At 39.7% G+C, this 16376-nt stretch overlaps 2 protein-coding genes and 1 pseudogene across 18 annotated transcripts in view; all 3 read left to right on the top strand.

Annotated features, from left to right (window-relative positions):
- The window catches only part of LOC125779099 (glutamate receptor ionotropic, kainate 2), a 2985835-nt gene that overhangs the window by 2779413 nt on the left and 190046 nt on the right, over nt 1–16376 (top strand). For all 15 annotated transcript variants that reach the window (XM_049459577.1, XM_049459571.1, XM_049459583.1 and 12 more), the window contains one exon: nt 7597–7794. In XM_049459577.1, coding sequence (XP_049315534.1) covers nt 7597–7794 — 198 coding nt within the window. The remainder of the gene's footprint in view (nt 1–7596; nt 7795–16376) is intronic.
- The window catches only part of LOC125779129 (uncharacterized), a 530169-nt gene that overhangs the window by 63051 nt on the left and 450742 nt on the right, over nt 1–16376 (top strand). The window lies entirely within an intron of this gene.
- LOC125779831 (small nucleolar RNA U3) lies at nt 13305–13434 on the top strand (annotated as a pseudogene).

Consider the following 16376-nt stretch of genomic DNA (forward strand, 5'->3'; position numbering starts at 1 on the left):
TATTTTTTCAAAGATGCTGTTGGACGCAACGTTACGGTGAATGGCGATCGCTATCGTTCGATGCTAACAAACTTTTTGTTGCCAAAAATGGAAGAACTGAACTTGGTTGACATGTGGTTTCAACAAGATGGCGCTACATGCCACACAGCTCGCGATTCTATGGCCATTTTGAGGGAAAACTTCGGACAACAATTCATCTCAAGAAATGGACCCGTAAGTTGGCCACCAAGATCATGCGATTTAACGCCTTTAGACTATTTTTTGTGGGGCTACGTCAAGTCTAAAGTCTACAGAAATAAGCCAGCAACTATTCCAGCTTTGGAAGACAACATTTCCGAAGAAATTCGGGCTATTCCGGCCGAAATGCTCGAAAAAGTTGCCCAAAATTGGACTTTCCGAATGGACCACCTAAGACGCAGCCGCGGTCAACATTTAAATGAAATTATCTTCAAAAAGTAAATGTCATGAACCAATCTAACGTTTCAAATAAAGAACCGATGAGATTTTGCAAATTTTATGCGTTTTTTTTTTTTAAAAAGTTATCAAGCTCTTAAAAAATCACCCTATAGATACAACGGCGAGTAATATAAACTATAAACGCAGATTTAGATTCAAAAGAATCTAAAACATCTCAATTCTTAAAAATTCCAAAAATGATTTCTGACGATAAGAGTCCATGTACACCTGCAGAAGCTACACGCTCTAAGCAAGGTGCTACAAAACAAAAGAGGGGGAAAGACATATCATACTCTAAATTCATTTCTGAGAGTGACTGTCTAATAAAATACTGCACTCGATTTGCTTCTTCGCCGATTCAAGACAATTCTGAATCGGCGATAGAAATAAAAAGGAAAACTATTGAAAAATTTTGGACACGTCTCCAAGCTGAATATGACGCAATTGTAGATACTGACGATTCAGATCTACCAGAAAACTTTAAATCTTCTGCATACGCCAAATTTGAAAACTGCTTAGACCAGTATGAAGACACAAAAATTATGAACCAGATCAACTAAAACAGGCAACAGGCATTCATCTCAAAGTGCCAGCGTGCGATACAGAAATATTCCATGGAGGTTATGAACAATGGCCGTCCTTCCGGGACATGTTTACGGCCGTGTACATAAACCATCCAAAACTATCGCAAACTCAAAAATTTTATCATCTTCGATACAAAACAAAAGGTCAAGCAGGCGTAATAGTAAAACAGTTCGCATTAAGTGATGACAATTTCAATTTGGCTTGGGAAGCTCTGAAAGCAAGATATGAAAACAAAAGAATATTGGTCGACAAGCAAGTAACCATACTCATGAACTTGCCGAAAATTCAAAAAGAAACAAGTGAAGAATTCATAAAATTAGAATCCACTATTTCAAATTGTTTGTCGGTTCTAACGACACAAAATGTTCCCACAGACAGCTGAGACCCTATTCTGATAAACATCTGTACCGCCGCATTACCAGAAAAATCATTACTGAAAAATGAAAGATTTCTTAACTGCCCAATATGAAATTGCGGAAAGGGTAGATAAAAAAACAGTCAGAACTAAAAACGTTCAACCCGACCTAAACAGAAGCTTCAATAGACCTCAAGTCAATAACAACAACAATTTAAATAGAAGCTTTTTCAAAGCACAATCGTTCACATCTGAACAAAATAAATTCACGTCATGCGAACTATGTACAGGAGGGCATAAGTTAAAAGCTTGCGAACAATTTAAAAAATTGAATGTCAATGAAAGGAGCAACTTTGTCAGGTCAAAAAGACTCTGCACAAACTGCTGGTCCCACTCACACAATCCTAATACTTGCGAAAAAGGCATCATTCCATGTTACATCTCAATAACTTTCCCAACACATCTCATAGCAGCGCTTTTTCAAAAAAAGCCACGGGTTTAGTTGCAACAGAAACTCCCGAAACAGAAACTCAACAAAATTGCCAAGATACACCATGCTGCTCAAAGGCATTAAAAACTCAAACGCTACACAGCGATAATCATAGTAGAGTACTACTACCCACAGCAGTTGTCTCCATCGAACATCGAGGAGAACTGTTCAAACTAAGAGCCTTAATAGACCAAGGGCCCCAACGATCCTTTATAGCGTCTAAGGCCCAATATAAATTAAAATTGCCAACAAAACATGCCAACTATGAAATTACGGGAATGGGCGGAAGAGTAGTACAAAACTCTAACAAAATATGCCCCATTACCCTAATTTCTCCCCAAGCGGATAAGCGCATTCAAGCAAATGCTATTGTCTTACCGCAACTAACAAACATGCTTCCAAGGTATCAAATAATTAGCAAGCATTGGGATAAGATTTCACATCTGACTCTAGCAGATCCCAACTGCAATACCCCCGCTCAAATAGATCTTCTATTAGGCAGCGATCTTATATCGCAAATAATACTGGAAGGTGTTGAAAAAATTTCGAAAACACTAATGGCGCAAAATACCATTTTCGGATGGGTCCTAAGTGGACTAGTTGCGGAACCAGTCACAGCAATGACAACTCAAGGTGAGGAAATCTCAAACGAGTACCTCAATTCACAATTGAGAAAATTTTGGGAGGTAGAAGAACTCCCCCCTATTACAATTACAACACCAGAAGATCAGTATTGTGAAGACTTTTACAAAGCCACAACTACTCGATCAGATAATGGTCGGTATGTCGTACGACTACCACTAAAACAACAATTTCCAGACACACTCGCCTTAGGTCACTCTCGCACCTCTGCAATACAGCAGTTTTTAAGCATGGATAAAAACCTACTTAGAAAAGGTGAGCTCAAACAAGATTATGATGGGGTCTTAGAAGAATACCGCCATTTAGACCACATGGAGGAAGTAAGCCCATGTGAAAAAATCATAAGAGGCAAATATTACTCTTTCTACTTGCCACATCATGCAATAGTAAAGCCTGACAAAAAAACAACAAAAGTCAGAGTTGTCTTCAATGCCTCGGGGATATTTTATTTACGGGACCCACACTCCAACCAGATCTAATGTTCCTCATATTGAACTGGCGTATATACAAATTCGTATTCAATGGGGATGTCGAAAAAATGTATCGACAAATAATTGTTCATAAAGATGATCAAGATTTTCAACGGATTATTTTCCGAAAATCTGCCAATAGTCCACTACGCGACTTTAAATTAACACAGTAACCTTTTGCGTAAACTGTGCTCCATACTTAGCCATTCAAACACTCCACGAACTGGCAGAAAACACAAAGTCAGAATTTCCTCTGGCAACACAAGTGTTAAAAACACAGACGTATGTAGACGATATCTTGTCTGGGAGCCACAGCCTCTCACAAGCATGCGAGTCCTTATCACAAGTGACAAAGGCCCTCAACACCGCAGGGTTTCCCCTAAAAAAGATCACAGCTAATCACCCAAATATCTTGAAAAATATATCAAACGACAATTTGTTGGATACTAATTTCCTTATATTCGAAAAGGAAAGTACAACAAAAACACTGGTCATCCTATGGAATGCGATATCGGACCAGTTTTCATACACGACTGAGTCCATATCCACATTATCCGCCATTACAAAACGCCAAATTCTCTCCTCTGTCGCAAAACTTTTCACCCCGCAGGATGGCTTTCGCCAATTATGATACAAGCGAAAATCCTGATCCAAGAATTATGGCTAGACGGAACTGACTGGGACGAACAAGTGAAACCTCTTCGCTTAGAAAGATGGTCCCAGTTTGCTAATAACCTAAAAGACATTTCGCAGATACAAATTCCTCGGTGGGTAAACTATTCCCCCGAATACAAAGTGGAACTACACGGCTTCTGCGACGCCTCTGAAAAGGCATATTGTGCCACTATATATGTGCGCACACAAAGCGATATTGCAAGTACAAGCCACCTACTAGTGGCAAAAGCAAAAGTTGCGCCTCTAAAAACCATAAGTCTACCACGACTTGAACTCTGTGGCGCTCTGCTACTAGCAAAGCTAGTCTCCATGGTGCAGACCCACTTACACATGGCAAAATATAAATTATACCTCTGGTCCGATTCCGAAGTATTGTAGTCTGGTTAGAAAAACCACCACACGCGTGGAAAATATATATTTCTAATCGGACATCTCAAATACTTGATCTAGTAGGATCAGCCACTTGGCGACACGTAGCCAGTGCTGACAATCCTGCCCATCTTGGGACAAGAGGGTGCAAACCCCTTCATCTCGCCACCACCACCCTCTGGTGGAATGGCCCCCGATGGTTAACAGAATCTCCCGATTCTTGGCCACAGTCGCCAATGCGCAGCATAATTGCCCCAGAAAGTCGAAAAATCGCCACTTATCACACAACAATGGATGATGCTGACATCCTTGAACGATTTTCATCGTTCCCCCGAGCACTGACAGTAGTCGCCTATATTCTCAAATTCGCAGACCGACTCAAACTTAAGGTAAAGGGAGCAACTTGCCCCCAATGCGATACATTGACGCACCAAGACTTACAAAAAGCGAAGGTCGCTCTTATCGCATCAACCCAAACGCGCTACTTCAGCCGCGACCTAGGGTTACTAAGACAATCGAAGCCAATTGACAAAAAGAATTCACTCTTAGTACTAAACCCATTTATAGACACGAAAGGTCTGCTTCGTGCAAACGGCCGGCTTGCTAATTCCAGCCTTACGTATAACGAACGCCATTCCATAATAATACCAGAGAAATCCTCATTTGCCACATTATTCATCAATTATATCCATATACTCATGTTACACGCCGAACATCGCCTCATGCAACATATGGTCCGCCAAGAGTACTATGTTCCCCGCCTTAAGCCCCAAATCAAGAAGTGCATTTTCGCGTGCAAGGTCTGCACTATGCACAAGCAGAAAATGAGAACGCAGATTATGGCAGCACTTCCACCGGAACGCTGTAACTTTGCTCTGCCTTTCACGACCACAGGTGTCGACTTTGCTGGGCCTTTTCAAATAAAGGCGTCCATGCTAAGGTCCCCACCCTGATGAAAGGCTATGTGGCTGTCTTTGTCGGTTTTACGACAAAAGCAGTACACCTTGAGCTATGTACCAATCTGACAAAGAAGGCTTTCCTCGCGGCATTTGCTCGCTTCGTCGGACGACGTGGCTTTCCATCCAAAATCATGAGCGATAATGGTAAAACATATATCGGCTCTCAAAGAGCCACAGAAAATCAATTTCTGGATTTTATGAAACAAGTATCACCTGACATTATACAAAAATATGCTCCCCAAGGTATCAATTGGCAGTTTATTCCCCCAAGCGCTCCACATATGGGTGGTTTATGGGAATCAGCCGTAAAAAGCTTCAAGTCACATTTCAAGAAGCTAGCTGGCACTTATAAATTTAATTATGAAGAATTTACGACATTGTTAACCAGAATTGAAGCCGTTCTCAACTCACAGCCTCTCGCTGCCCTATCGCAAGATCCATCAGACTTTACAGCCCTCACACCAGGGCATTTTCTTAAAGGAGCACCCATTCTGGCCACACCTGAGCCAGGCGTGGAGTCGCTTTCCTTATTAAACAGATGGGAAAGAATTAAAATTCACCATCATGATTTCAGTCTTCGATGGAAAGAAGATTATTTAAAGGACCTCCACAGAAGGTACCGGTGGAAAACACCCGAAAACGCGCCTAAGCTTGGAGATTGTGTCTTAATTCATGACGATTGTCTCCCCCCCACTCAATGGCGGCTTGGCCGCATAGAGAAGCTTTACCACGGCTCCGACGGTCATATTCGCGTTGTTGATCTCCGTACGCAAAACGGAACATTAACTTGGCCGCTCGTTAAACTATACTTTTTGCCCACAGCCGATAAAACCGACACGTTAACCGTAAACAATAAACGATAAATCGATATAGCCTGCAAAACGAACCACGAATAATATCTTAATGAAAACCGCAAAAGTAATATAATAATAGAGGGGTGATCCACATGACTACCCACCAGTGCCACTTAACGTAGCACCAACTATCATATCCGTATCTGCCAAAAACATATAACTTAAATAATATCTTTGACAGATGAAATGGATGTCGATATGCCGCCAGCACCAACGCCAGCCGTTCGGTCGACCATTCACGTACTACGAACGGGGCCTACACCAGCCCCTCGAAATCCCACGGCCACAACGCAACCAACCGTTGCCCGAAGTGCAACACGCGCAAATCCGACGCCTGTGCTAGCAGACGCGCAGCGCCTACTATGCAGCATATTTAAGAAGATGCTGCCTCCGCTCCGCCAGCAGATTGTCCAGGCACATGGCAACTACCCACTCGACATCGTAGTGTACGTCTGAATATACGTGCCAAATATGGATGCGGCCGCATCACACACTACTTCATCGAGACGGCAGACAATAACTTGCCTCCTCCAGTCGTGCTACGACCCGACGACCGCAGGCAAACCGTGCTGCACGACCACGAAGAGCCGAGCCACCACCAGAATCCCGAACACGTACTCGGCGCCAACAACCCAATACCTCTACGCGGCGGCGTCAACCTAGGCCGCGGTCTCGCCAACCCACTGGGCTTAGTAACGTGGTGGCCACATTGCAGCCATTGCAAAGGCTACTAGGCTAATAATTTGCCTAGGGGGGCCGGGATGTCTAAATGGCTCTCGGCCAACCCTATCATGAAACACAGCCACACCACATTTCAACACACAAAATCACCATAACAGCACACCACACTCACCACTCACCTTCCACATCACACCAATACACTCAAACAAACACACTTCCAACTAAAACACAACAGTTTACGCAAAAAAAGGGACGGACAACTCCAGCCGCCGACACTTCGCTTTTTGCTCCCGTAGTGGTAACCACCGTGCACTTGCGCCTACGTTTTAATCATCATCAATTTATCATCTTGTGAAATATACATAAGTATATAACTAAAATAGAGATACGAAATTTACAATTCCAAAAAAACCTTGTGTTGTGCGTTATTTCCTTTATACCAAAAAACTAAAGAGTGAGTTTGAGTAAACCAAAAGGTGAGTTCGCTAGTTATTATAACAGACCGAACATTTGGGCTTCGAAAGGTGTGTGTACGGTTTGTTCCGCACAAATTGACTGCCGACCAAAAATTGCTCAGAATCCAACATTCGAAGGAACCATTTACTTCACATTAATTTTAACCATTTTAACCATCAATCACTCAACGTATTCACCTGATATGGTACCGTGCGAGTTCTTCCTTTTCGGAAAACTGCATTTGCTCATGAAAGGAAAGCGTTATGCAGACGTAGAGGCCATTCAAAAGGCTTGCGCCGGCATACTGGTGGTCATACCGGCCAACAAGCTAAAACACTCGTTCGACATGCTTTTGGACCGTGAAAAAAACTGTATTGAAGCAGAGGAAGACTATTTTGAATAAAATAAATTGACTTAGCCGAAAAAAGTATTTGTTCTCTTTTTTTAATTCCTGTTTACTTTGGAAGGCACCTTGTATAATTCACACAACGCTATTAATTTAAATTTCATGCATAGCTGCGTACGTCCTGTTATTACTAATATAATATTAATATAATATTAATATAATAATGCTGACATAAATTTTTCGTATGTTTTTTTGCAGGCAGTATCAACTCGTATTGTTGGAGCAATTTGGTGGTTTTTTACACTAATTATTATATCGTCATATACTGCTAATTTGGCTGCATTCCTAACTGTAGAACGCATGATAACTCCGATCGAGGGTGCTTCTGACTTAGCTGAGCAAAGTGATATTTCATATGGAACCTTGGAAGGAGGATCAACTATGACATTTTTTAGGGTAGATATTCATACTTCACTGTAAATTAGATTGCTTGCTGTTTTATTAAACAAGCAATATTATTTTAAACATAAAGGATCTTAAACAGTCGAATTTTCCATTGTTAACTAAATACGTGGGTTGGGTTTAGTATCGCGCCGGTTAATTTTGGCTCACTGTACCTTAACGGGAGAACCAAATTGAAAACTTTAAACACGCATGTATGCTTAAATTATCGAACTTTATTTTAAAACATATTTTATAAAAATCGGTTCACAAATTTTTCCAAAAATTCACTTTAAAAAATGCTATTTTTTGCAAATTTCTCAATATATGCTACTGTATTTTCATCTGTTGTGCATTGTACCAAACCAATTATGGATACATTTTCACGCACATATATTACTTATGAATTATAAAAACCACTAGTAATGTTTTTAATTACTTTTTATTGTTAATTTCTTTGTAAATCTTTAAATAAAATACACCCTTTTCGCCATTAAGTTCAATAATGCGAAAAACCAAAATTACTGCCTAATTTGAACTGTCAAATTGCCGAGAAACACGAACAAAAGGGAATAAATTAAACCCAGTTAGCAATAAATGTATGAAGTGAACGCGAAAAGGTGTTTAATGCTAAAATACTGTGGATGGCGTAGCCGGTGTTGGACCGGCCAGGGTTATTTTTTTAAAGCTCGGCCGAAGCTCGCCCACCCAAAAAGGAGTTCTATGCGAAAAAAAATTGATACACCCCGGGTTGGACCGACCAGGGTTATTTTTTTTTAAAAGCGGCCGAAGGCCGCCCACGCAAAAAGGAGTTCTATGCGAAAAAAATTGATACACCCCGGTGTTGGACCGACCAGAGTTATTTTTTTTAAAGGGCGGCCGAAGGCCGCCAATGCAAAAAGGAGTTCTATGCGAAAAAACACCCCGGTGTTGTTGTTATAAAAAAACACGCTCTCAATTTTATTAAGGTAACTCTCAAATTGGCCGACATATCCGGTACAAAGTCACCCGGAAATTCGAAAATCTTTGTATTGTATGGTGTATGGCGGCTTATATTCGCCCAAAATCCTAACCATCTTTGAAGTCTTGGACTTATGTCCTTCCCGGAGTATTTTGTCATTAGCTATTTCAATGGTTGGTGGTCGCATTCCAAATCAAATTGCCTACCAAAGACATAAGGCCTAAAATATTTCACTGCCCATACTATCGCTAAGAGTTCTTTTTCGATAGTAGCATAATTTGTTTCATGATTATTCAGTGTTCTTGATGCATATGCAATGGGGTGACCGTCTTGAAACAGAACTGCTCCTATTGCGAAATTACTTGCATCAGTTTATTGTTTATTAAAATTAGGATATCGTAATATAGGTGAATTTGTAACTATATCCTTTAATTTTTCAAACGTTGCAATAAATTGTGGGTTGTAAATATTTATTGTTTGTCCTTTTTTAGATATTGCGTCATAGGATGTGCAATTTTTGCATAATCCTGAATAAATTTCCTAAAACCCTATCATTCCTAAAAATGATTTTATTCTTTTTGTGGTATTAGGTATCTTTAAGTTTTGTATGATTTTAACTTCGGCTGGATTTGGCTTAATTTCTTCTAATGTAAAATGTGGCCAAAAAATTTTGTTTCTTTCTTGAGAAATCACATTTGTCCACTTGTATTATTAACTTTGCTAGCCTTAGGGCTTCAAATATTTGCTTTAAATTAGTTAAATGCTCTTCTAAAGAAGTGCCAAATACTAAAATATCGTCCATATATGTATACGACGCATATGTTATTAATATGTTCTTTAAGGACTCTATTCATCAATCTTTGAAAAGTTGATGGAGCCTTTCTTAATCCAAATGGCATTCGAATAAACTCGTTATAAAAATTCATAACCTCCCTTTTTCCTGTGCACCTCGAATTCTTAAATTTTCCCACGCACTCACCTTCTCGATGACCACCAAATTTGATTTTAGAAAAAAATTAAAAAATGGACTTACTTCAATGTGCATACGCGTGCACTAGTGTAGGTAATTATATTGCGTTTGGATTTAGCTTATGTACAATTTTAAATACTTTGTAAAATGAGTATCGGCTGAGAATTCCGACTCAGGATGAAAAGATGGTGAAACTGGAGGATGGCACAAACGCCGATCGAAGATGCTCGCACACGCGTAACTCTGACTCAGGATGAAAAAATGTTGAAACTGGAGGATGGCACTAACGCCGTTGAAAAATGTAATTTGTAAAATGAGTATCGGCTGAGAATTCCGACTCAGGATGAAAAGATGTTGAAACTGGAGAATGACACACACGCCCTTCAAAGATGCTCGCACACGCGTAACTCCGACTTGATATATAAAAATGTTGAAAAACTGGAGGATGGCACACACGCCGTTTAAAGATGTTCGCACACGCGTAACTCCGACTTGATATATAAAAATGTTGAAAAACTGGAGGATGGCACACACGCCGTTTAATGATGTTCGCAAACGCGTAACTCCGACTTGATATATAAAAATGTTGAAAAACTGGAGGCTGGCACACACGCCGTTTAAAGATGTTCGCACACGCGTAACTCCGACTGGATATATAAAAATGTTGAAAAACTGGAGGATGGCACACACGCCGTTTAAAGATGTTCGCACACGCGTAACTTTTGACTTGATGTATAAAAGGTTGAAAAAACTGGAGGATGATGAAACCGCTGTTCAAAAAACGGATCGCACACGCGTACTTTTGACTTGATGTATAAAAGGTTGAAAAAACTGGAGGATGATGAAACCGCTGTTCAAAAAACGGATCGCACACGCGTACTTTTGACTTGATGTATAAAAGGTTGAAAAAACTGGAGGATGATGAAACGTTATTAAAAAATGGCTCGCACACGCGTACTTGTTGCTGCGGAGAACGAAAGCGAAGTGAGTTGCAGTTGTCCTTTTGGTCCCCTTTTCTTTTCGTTTGGGTGTGGAATCAGCTGGTGTGTGGTGTGGAATGTAAGTTTCGCTGGTTTGTGACGTGGGTATGATGAAGGTGCGTGTCAGTGTTGCGTGTGTGTGGATGCCCGGGGGAGGATGCTCATTTGTACATCCTGGCCCCCCTAGGTGAGTATTCAGCCTAGTAGCCTCTGAAGTTGTTGCTGAGACCTGTCCTACGACGGGCCTGCGGCCTGGTATGGCGCCTCCGATGCGGGGTGGTATGGTGATGACGGCGCCAGGCGCGGGACTCCTCCGAAGGGAAGGCTTGCCTTCGCGGTTGCGGTCGCGGGAGTCGTCGGCTGGCAGTACTGCGGCGAGGGGGATGACGACGCTCAACGTCGGGTCCAGCATTGCGGTGGAACATGGTGTGATGGTGACCCATACAAACCTGGCACTGATGCCCGGTGGTTCATTCGCGCGTTAGATGGGTAGGCGCCAGACAATTTAAGCAATGCCCGTGGCCCTGGGCGACCTGCTGGCGTTGCTGAGGCGTCATCCCCTTGAATATGCCGCAATGTGGCAATCGATGTCGGCAGCGACATAGCGTGCACTGAAGTGGTGCTGGTTCCGGAGCCCGTGCTTGCGTGTCAATACGCGGAGCTGTCGGAACTTCTCGGGGGGCTGCGGGAACGATGGTTGTTCGCGGCGCTGCTACAGGGGTAGCTTTAGGGCGCGGAACAGTCACGGCCGAACGTACAGAGGGCGTTGGAGTATTGGGCATCTCGGCTTCCATAGCGACCTGTTAAGAAATAGGTTTTTTTAATTATCATATATATACATATTAGGGGTATAACTTTTTTGCAACATAATATTTACATGGCCGTACATGATGAGCAATGGTGAAAAAATATTAACTGCATTTTTACTTTTTTCTTTTCGTTCAAAAAGTTCCCGCACCAACGCAATTGGATTTTTTTTATTTTGATAAAAAAAAATTGCAAAAAACGCGTTTAAAGTTTTCAAATCCCATAAGCCTCAATTTAAAAATGTGCACTATTTTGTGGATATCTCAGAAACCATGCATGATACCGATATAAAATTTTGATACGATATAAAATACTATAAAATCTACGTTTCGGCATCATTAACTCAAAAAAAGTATTTTTTTGATTATTTTGCATCAGATATTATTTATTATTATTTATATATAAGAAAAATATAGTTTTTGTTAATTCATTTTCTTTTTTTTTTAATTACACATATATTTTATTTAGAGTTAGAAGCAATAAACTTAATATTTAAACTGCGCTTAGATTTACATTTCGGATAAATGTCTTGTATCAATTTGATGGCTCGTTCTGCGCATATATTTGAGCGCTGTTGGTTTGCAATAAATGAGTCTTCCTTCACCCAGTGTTTTAAAAAACATTTGTGCACTGCTTTAAAAGGCTTTACCGATGTTTCTAATTTTGTGAAGTCATTTACATGAAAACGGTGGTCCGAAAACCATACGTCATACCAAGAGCCGCATATCAATTGGCAAATAGGCAACAGTTTTGTTCGGTGTTTGGCAATGAGTATGAATGTCAAAATGCAGAGTATAGCCCTTGAGTTCCAACGGGCGTTGCTTAGCGATGGTAGAGTCTTAAATTTTATATAAGGAAAGATTTTATTTTTTTCATAATATTTGAACGCTTGTCCCAGCTCATACTAATACTGCATGTCATCGCGCCATTTGATGCATTTTACTTTCAATTTTTCTTTGCCTTGAGCGAAACTTTGTTTTAGAGCATCGAAATTATTGATCATTTCTGAAAACATATCGAACGGAATATTTGGTGATATTGATTTTCCATCCAGTGACTCATCCATTACATATTTTAACTAAATTATTTGTCCACACTTTTGAATTTTTAAGAACATCTTTTTTTCATAAAATTTAAAAATATTTCTTCTATTTGCGCGTTTTCTTATCGGAGTATTGCTCCCAATAAAGAAATCATACCTACTCAAAAGAAAACGTTTTTTGTGTTAATGATGCCGAAACGTAGATTTTATAGTGTTTTATATCGTATCAAAATTTTATACAATATCATGCATGGTTTCTGAGATATCCACATTTTTACATTGAGGCTTATGGGATTTGAAAACTTTAAACGCGTTTTTTTCAATTTTTTTGAAGTTATACTTCTTATACGACGCCGGAAAAGGTTGCGATAGATTCTGGTTGCGCAACCTTCCATATAAAAGTAACGCAAAGTTGCGCAACCTCGCTCCATCCATATGAATGTAACGCAACCTTGTCTGCGAAGATGTGCGAGCAGCAAGCGAAGCGGTGACAATCGGCGATCGTTTGTTCGTTTCTTTCGGCACAGCTCGGCCGACACAATAACACAACACAATGTTCCATGCTTATGCTGTTGTTGTTTTTGTTTTCGTAGAAAAATGTTTCAATTTTTGGTTGGTGACATATTCACATGTGTGCGCATAAATATGTTTGTATGCTTGTGCATTATTGAAGTTATACTTCTTTTTCTTCCGTTTGTCTTTCATTTCTGCGAATTCTCAACTATTTTACGTATGTTTTGGTTGAAATACTCTGCGTTGGCCTTTCAGAATCACACAGAATCATTTCTGTGGTTTTTGAAACTGACCCACGAGGACGAGGTATATGGTTTTATCTGGGAGCGTGAGATTTAAGAAAATCGCTCGCTTACAAGGGATAAAATGATTTCTGAGTGGCGATTTTAATGAATAAATTCACAGAATCATTTCTGTGCTTTTGGAAATCTATACTACTAAATATTTTTTTCTTACTAGTAGAAAACAAATTTATCACAGCAATATACATAAACATATACATAATATTGCTGTGATAAATTTAATTTCTATTAGTAAGCAAAAAATTAATAATAAATTTATTAAGACTATACTTCTCAGGGCATCACAGCAATGTTATGTATATATTTATACATATTATGTATATGTATATTGCTGTGATAAATTTATTTTCTATACTTAAACAAAATTATTAGAACCATCGAATGTTTCTTACATGCATAACCAAATCATACTTAAGTCAGCGCAACTTAATTGTCAATGGTGGTGTTGGTGGTAAGCGCTTGGAAGGTCAAGATGCTAACACAGGTCCTAGGTTCGAATCCCGACAGAATAAATTTTTAATTTTTTGCTTTTAACATCGTATACTATAAAAATAAGTATTTTTCTTTATTTTAATTTCTGTTAGTAAGAAAAATATTTATTTGTATAGTATACGATGTTAAAAGGCATACATCTTCTATCCTATCTTGTGTGTCTGTACATGCTCATATGAGTGTATGTATACGCATGTGTGCGCATTGACTTGCATGTTCATACATTCATATATACTTATATGTACATATATTTGCATACATTGCCGAAAAAATAAATCACAAGCATACAAACATACATTTGCGTACACATATGAATATGTCACCAACAAAAAATTGATCTTCACAAGTCAATCCGGCAGCCAAATTGGCGAAGAACAAAAGAGAGATGATTACGCTGCATATTCTCTTCCGCAACGAAGAGACGGAACTACTTTCTGAGTCAAAAGTCATTCATTTAGACTTTGCTTTATTCTTCATTTTATGTGCATAATAAATTTATAAAATGTGAATTTAAGTTTTCTAGTTTTCTTTCATATAAAATGATATGCATTTCTGAATATCACTAAGAAGTATAACTTCATCCGCGCGTAGGGACTCCTTTTTTTTTATCAAAATAAAAAAAAATTCAATTGCGTTGGTGCGGGTACTTTTTGAAAGAAAACAAAAAAGTAAAAACGGAGTTAATATTTTTTCACCATTGCTCATCATGTATGGCCATGTAAATTTTTATTTTTGAAAAAATTGTTAAAAGTTATACCCCTAATGTGTATGTGTATATAATCATATGGCCGGTGTTGGAACGTAATGTGGCAGGAGTGAGTCGTCGTACGGATCGACATTTCCCTTTTGGTTTGGGTTTTTGGTGACTATTTATTTATAGTGGGTGCGTTTACTATTAAAGGGTGATTTTTTAAGAGCTTGATAACTTTTTTTAAAAAAAAAACGCATAAAATTTGCAAAATCTCATCGGTTCTTTATTTGAAACGTTAGATTGGTTCATGACATTTACTTTTTGAAGATAATTTTATTTAAATGTTGACCGCGGCTGCGTCTTAGGTGGTCCATTCGGAAAGTCCAATTTTGGGCAACTTTTTCGAGCATTTCGGCCGGAATAGCCCGAATTTCTTCGGAAATGTTGTCTTCCAAAGCTGGAATAGTTGCTGGCTTATTTCTGTAGACTTTAGACTTGACGTAGCCCCACAAAAAATAGTCTAAAGGCGTTAAATCGCATGATCTTGGTGGCCAACTTACGGGTCCATTTCTTGAGATGAATTGTTGTCCGAAGTTTTCCCTCAAAATGGCCATAGAATCGCGAGCTGTGTGGCATGTAGCGCCATCTTGTTGAAACCACATGTCAACCAAGTTCAGTTCTTCCATTTTTGGCAACAAAAAGTTTGTTAGCATCGAACGATAGCGATCGCCATTCACCGTAACGTTGCGTCCAACAGCATCTTTGAAAAAATACGGTCCAATGATTCCACCAGCGTACAAACCACACCAAACAGTGCATTTTTCGGGATGCATGGGCAGTTCTTGAACGGCTTCTGGTTGCTCTTCACCCCAAATGCGGCAATTTTGCTTATTTACGTAGCCATTCAACCAGAAATGAGCCTCATCGCTGAACAAAATTAAAGCGCGAAACACATTTCGAACCGAACACTGATTTTGGTAATAAAATTCAATGATTTGCAAGCGTTGCTCGTTAGTAAGTCTATTCATGATGAAATGTCAAAGCATACTGAGCATCTTTCTCTTTGACACCATGTCTGAAATCCCACGTGATCTGTCAAATACTAATGCATGAAAATCCTAACCTCAAAAAAATCACCCGTTATATATACATATACATAAATTTTTTTTTTATTTTATTTCTTTGTTTATTGGTTGCGGTTACGTTTCGATTTTATCTGCGGTTGGCAAAAAGCACAATTTAACGAGCGGTCTAGTTAGCGTTCCCGATTGTGTACGGAGATCGACTACGCGAATATGACCGTCGGAGCCGTAGTAGAGCTTCTCTATGCGGCCAAGCCGCCATTCGGTACGGGGGAGACAATCGTCATTGATTAAGACACAATCTTCAAGCTTAGGCGCATTTTTTGTGATTTTCCATCGGTACCTTCTGTGGAGGTCCTTTAAATAATCATCTTTCCATCGGCGACTGAAGTCGTGATGGAGAATCTTAATTCTTTCCCAACGGTTTAATAAGGAAAGCGACTCCACGCCTGGCTCAGGTGTGGCCAGAATGGGCGCTCCTTTAAGAAAATGCCCTGGCGTGAGGGCAGTAAAATCTGAGGGATCTTGCGAGAGTGCAGCGAGAGGCCGTGAGTTAAGAACGGCTTCAATTCTAGTTAAGAGTGTCGTGAACTCTTCACAATTGAATTTATAGTTGCCAGCTAGCTTCTTGAAATGAGATTTGAAGCTTTTTACAGCTGACTCCCATAAGCCGCCCATGTGAGGGGCGCTTGGGGGGATAAACTGCCAATTGATACCTTGTGGAGCGTATTTTTGGACAATTTCCGGTGAGACTTGT

This window comes from Bactrocera dorsalis, chromosome 6, assembly GCF_023373825.1.
Source record: "Bactrocera dorsalis isolate Fly_Bdor chromosome 6, ASM2337382v1, whole genome shotgun sequence".
NCBI classification, from domain to species: domain Eukaryota; kingdom Metazoa; phylum Arthropoda; class Insecta; order Diptera; family Tephritidae; genus Bactrocera; species Bactrocera dorsalis.